The sequence below is a fragment of the Salvelinus namaycush genome, chromosome 30 (genome assembly GCF_016432855.1).
Source record: "Salvelinus namaycush isolate Seneca chromosome 30, SaNama_1.0, whole genome shotgun sequence".
Classification (NCBI taxonomy): Eukaryota; Metazoa; Chordata; class Actinopteri; order Salmoniformes; family Salmonidae; genus Salvelinus; species Salvelinus namaycush.
In genome coordinates this window covers 26,428,861-26,433,176 of record NC_052336.1, presented here as the reverse complement: position 1 = coordinate 26,433,176, position 4,316 = coordinate 26,428,861, and the positions used below count along the sequence as shown (strand labels likewise).

Genomic DNA, 4,316 nt, shown 5'->3' with positions numbered 1-4,316 from the left:
TGCTCTTGGCTAATCCACTGACAACTTGTAGCACATAACTTATCAATTACAAACAAATCGAGTTATTTAAAAGGGTGATTGAATATGGTCAGCCTTGCGAATGGCTGGTAAAAACCTCACCTGTCCAAATTAATTTTATCGTCCTCCATCACCAACTCTCCATGGCTCTGGGCCAACTAGTGTTTAAACTATGCTAATTAGCCAACCCCTTCAACGCAGGTAGGCTATAACTTATGGAGAGTAAATGGCCGATTTACTCGGCAAAATAATTACATCACTGGCATGATGGCATTGCATTGCAGAAGAGGAGAATCCCTCAGCCCGCCTGCGCATCATTTTCAATCACGTCTCTGTAGAGCGGTCCACACTCCCTCCTCCTCGAGACGTGACTCTCCAGAGGCAAACCCTGCCTCGTGGTGACGTCACTCGCTCGGCTACTAGATAAATATGGGGATCCGTACGTTTCACTGGATCAAACCGAAACTTCTCTTCACTGAAGGATAGATCGCAAGTGGATTGCCTGGTTCAGGATTTTGGAATACGTCAGACCCACATCAAATGTAAGTTTTATTATGGAATTGAATGATTTTACAGTCGTGATAATACATTAATTAGGCTATGACTGTTTCAAATCATTTGAGTTCAACTTCAATTTTAACATTGCTCAATGCTCCATCAAACCGTAATTAATATTATAGGATACAGGCACATTATTGTCTTAAATGACTTTGCTCAAATAAATATGACACAAAAGTTCATATAAACTGTGGCCTAATAAAGGATAAAAAAAAATAATCAATTGCTAGGCGTAGTGATGCGAAATGCATTTCTTTTTGTCGGAGTTGGTTGCTTTTCATGTTTACAGCCCAATCTTACTAAAGAGTGCATCTATTTCACAGACAAAAAAGTAATGACTTTGAACAAAAGTGACAAATTGCGGAACATGGACAAAAGAAGAGGGAGCATGCCGTTTCCCATGCACCTGCAGAACCTGCACAGAAGAAGCATGCCAGTGGACGACCGCGAGATGCGCAAGGCGCAAACTGGGGAGCTGTCCAACCTCATGCGCCGCACGTCCTACACTCCCGGCGACCCTCACAGAGACAGCTGTGTATCGGACTCGTCCGATTCGGTTATATCCTCCGGCAGCGACTCCGAGGGACAGGTGTACAAGGTGGTTCTCCTCGGCGAGCAGGGTGTCGGCAAGTCTAGCCTGGCACGTATTTTCGGTGGAGTCGAGGATGGTCACGACTGCGACGAGACAGGTGTGTGTCTGACGACCGTTACTGATGATGGTGGCGTTGAAGTTTATATGGCATTGAGAATCCACCACAAAGCAATACTTTTTTAAAGCAAAGACAGTAACTGTTTGACTGTGGCTGTCCTCAGCACCCCATTAGAGCTAATGCACATAGGCTCCAAACTAAGTAAATATAGGATTGGTTTCCATATCATCTTGGCACACAGGCTGAAGTACATTGATTATTGCTATTTCCATCCAGTCAGTAAGGTGCCACACATATCAAAGTACTGCTGTTGACATATACAGCCACAGACATAGTGGATGGGAGATATGAAAATGAATGACTGAGGGAAGGAGACAGTAATGCACAGTAGTACCCATCACAGATATAGGTTAATTGAAAGTTAATGAGCTGTACTAAAGGCATCATGAAATGGGCAATAGAAATGGGCAATAGTGAGTGAGACCTCACACTTGACCCAGTTAGTGGGTATATATCATTTTGGCCAGGAGTATTTATCTGTCTGCTTGCTTTTGTTTCAGGAAACACGTATGACAGATCGATCGAGGTGGACGAGGAGGAGGCGTCCATCTTGTTGTACGACATTTGGGAACAGGTGAGGCATATAATGCAATTTCAGTTTGACCCTCAGAAAATTGGTCTTAGTCATAGCATATCATTTGATGTAATGTGTAGTGCTCTAATGCTGGTGTATAATATAAAATACCACTATAATAACTTTAATTTGAGCACCTGCAGCTTTTGGTTAGATAAGGATTGTAACTAATCAAATTATATTTCTCTTTGCTTACAGGATAACAGTCAGTGGCTGAAGGAACAGTGCATGAGGATAGGTGACGCCTACATCATCGTCTACTCAGTGACAGACAAGTCCAGCTTTGAGAAGGCGTCAGAGCTACGCATCCAGCTACGCAGAGCTCGCCAGTCTGAGAACATTCCCATCATCCTCGTGGGCAATAAGAGCGACCTGGTGCGGTCCAGAGAAGTCTCTGTGGATGGTAAGTGACGGTGATCTCTTCTGTCCAAGGCATCTCTGTATTTGCATAGTGCTACTTCTTTAAGAATGACTGCTGTACTTAAAGCTAGTATCAAGGTGTTATGCGAAGGCATAATGATGAGGGGGAAGTCACTGTCCCCAGGGAACACTATAGATTCTCACCTGCGCCGCCCCTCCTTTTTTGTTGTTGCAGAGGGCAGCACCTGCGCTGTGGTGTTTGACTGCAAGTTCATCGAGACCTCAGCCAATCTCCACCACAACGTCAGGGACCTGTTCGATGGCATCGTCCGGCAGATCCGACTGCGCAAAGACAGCAAGGAGGAGAACGCTCGCCGTATGGCCAACTGGAAACGACGCGAGAGCATCGGCAAGAAGGCCAAGCGTTTCCTGGGCCGTATGGTGGCCCGGAAGAACAAGAAGATGGCCTTCAGACAGAAGTCCAAGTCCTGCCATGACCTCTCGGTCCTCTGAGAGTACAGTATCTGGACTGCTGTTCTCTCTTTGGCCTTCAAGACCAGACGCTGTGTGTTTTTTAACACTAACCCCAAGGACTGATAGAGCTGTACAGAAATTATATATTTTATTATATTCATTAAACACAACAGACATGTCCATGTTAATGATCTGCATGAGGTTTCAGTTTAGTCTTTTGTCTTGCTTATGTATAGATGTTGATACTTCTTGTGTATGTATATTCAATCCACCAAGGCTTGTTATTTTCAACCATGAGTTGTAAGATTGCCTTGATAATGGGGGACAGTGTGTTTGGTTCTACTCCATTTAGTGTTGGTAGAGTTGTATATAGCCCTCATTAAAGATTAGATTATGGTACACTGTCCTGAAAAGCAATGGAACTGTAAGCACCATGAGTGATGTCATTGCATTCTGTCACATGGAGTCATTTTTACTTGAAACTGGGTACGCAGGTTCGTACTTTGGCCATGATGCTAAGGACAGGAATAATGTGTACTGGGGGTTAGGCCAGGTTTTGGAAAAATATATAATTCTATTGTCCTAACCTTCAGTCCAGATGTGAATGAAGAAAGCAATAATAAGTTATATTTGTCATGTGAATTCAATTTTTTGTTTCAAATACAGTTGATTTTCACTTCCTTTTAATATTCAATCATTTTGTTATGTTTACTTTTCTAATAAAAAAATGAAATACAACTATTCCATATTTTTTCTTGCCCAGATCATAAAACAATGAGACTACACCATAAACGAAAGTTAAATACACTACCGTTCAAAAGTTTGGGGTCACTTAGAAATGTCCTTGTTTTCCATGTAAACATACATGAAATTAGTTGAAAATGAATAGGACATATAGTCAAGATGTTGAAAAGGTTATAAATAATGATTTTTAATTGAAATATAATTGTGTCCTTCAAACTTTGCTTTCGTTAAAGGATTCTCCGTTTGCAGCAATTAAAGCTTTGCAGACCATTGGCATTCTTGTTGTCAATTTGTTGAGGTAATCTGAAGAGATTTCACACCATGCTTCCCGAAGCACCTCCCACAAGTTGGATTCGCTTGATGGGCACTTCTTACGTATAATATGGTCAAGCTGCTCCCACAACAGCTCAATAGGGTTGAGATCCGGTGACTGTGCTGGCCACTCCATTATAGACAGAATACCAGCTGACTGCTTCTTCCCTAAATAGTTATTGCATAGTTTGGAGCTGTGCTTTGGGTCATTGTCCTGTTGTAGGAGGAAATTGGCTCCAATTAAGCGCCGTCCACAGGGTATGGCATGGCGTTGCAAAATGGAGTGATAGCCTTCCTTCTTCAAGATCCATTTTACCCTGTACAAGTCTCCCTTTTTACCACCACCAAAGCACCCCCAGACCATCACATTGCCTCCACCATGCTTGACAGATGGCATCAAGCCCTCCTCCAGCATCTTTTCATTTCTTCTGCTTCTCATGAATGTTCCTTGTGATCCGAACACCTCAAACTTAGATTCGTCTGTCCATAACACTTTTTTCCAATCTTCCTCTGTCCAGTGTCTGTTCTTTTGCCCATCTTAATATTTTATTTTTATTGGCTAATCT

The 4,316-nt window shown here is 42.6% G+C and overlaps 1 protein-coding gene across 1 annotated transcript; it reads left to right on the top strand.

Annotated features, from left to right (window-relative positions):
• The first annotated feature begins 489 nt into the window (after window positions 1-489).
• LOC120025312 (GTP-binding protein RAD-like) lies at window positions 490-3,255 on the top strand. The gene is made up of 5 exons (XM_038969806.1): window positions 490-560; window positions 900-1,265; window positions 1,787-1,860; window positions 2,059-2,263; window positions 2,456-3,255. The coding sequence occupies exons 2-5, from the start codon at window positions 911-913 to the stop codon at window positions 2,731-2,733; spliced, it is 912 nt and encodes a 303-aa protein (XP_038825734.1). The 5' UTR covers window positions 490-560; window positions 900-910; the 3' UTR covers window positions 2,734-3,255.
• The last annotated feature ends 1,061 nt before the right edge of the window (window positions 3,256-4,316 follow it).

Excerpts from the sequence above, each read along its gene's own strand:
- LOC120025312 (XM_038969806.1), top strand. The coding sequence starts at position 911 with ATGACTTTGAACAAAAGTGACAAATTGCGGAACATGGACAAAAGAAGA. Across the intron at positions 1,266-1,786 it reads TCACGACTGCGACGAGACAG|GAAACACGTATGACAGATCG; the intron begins GTGTGTGTCTGA and ends CTTTTGTTTCAG. Across the intron at positions 2,264-2,455 it reads CAGAGAAGTCTCTGTGGATG|AGGGCAGCACCTGCGCTGTG; the intron begins GTAAGTGACGGT and ends TTGTTGTTGCAG.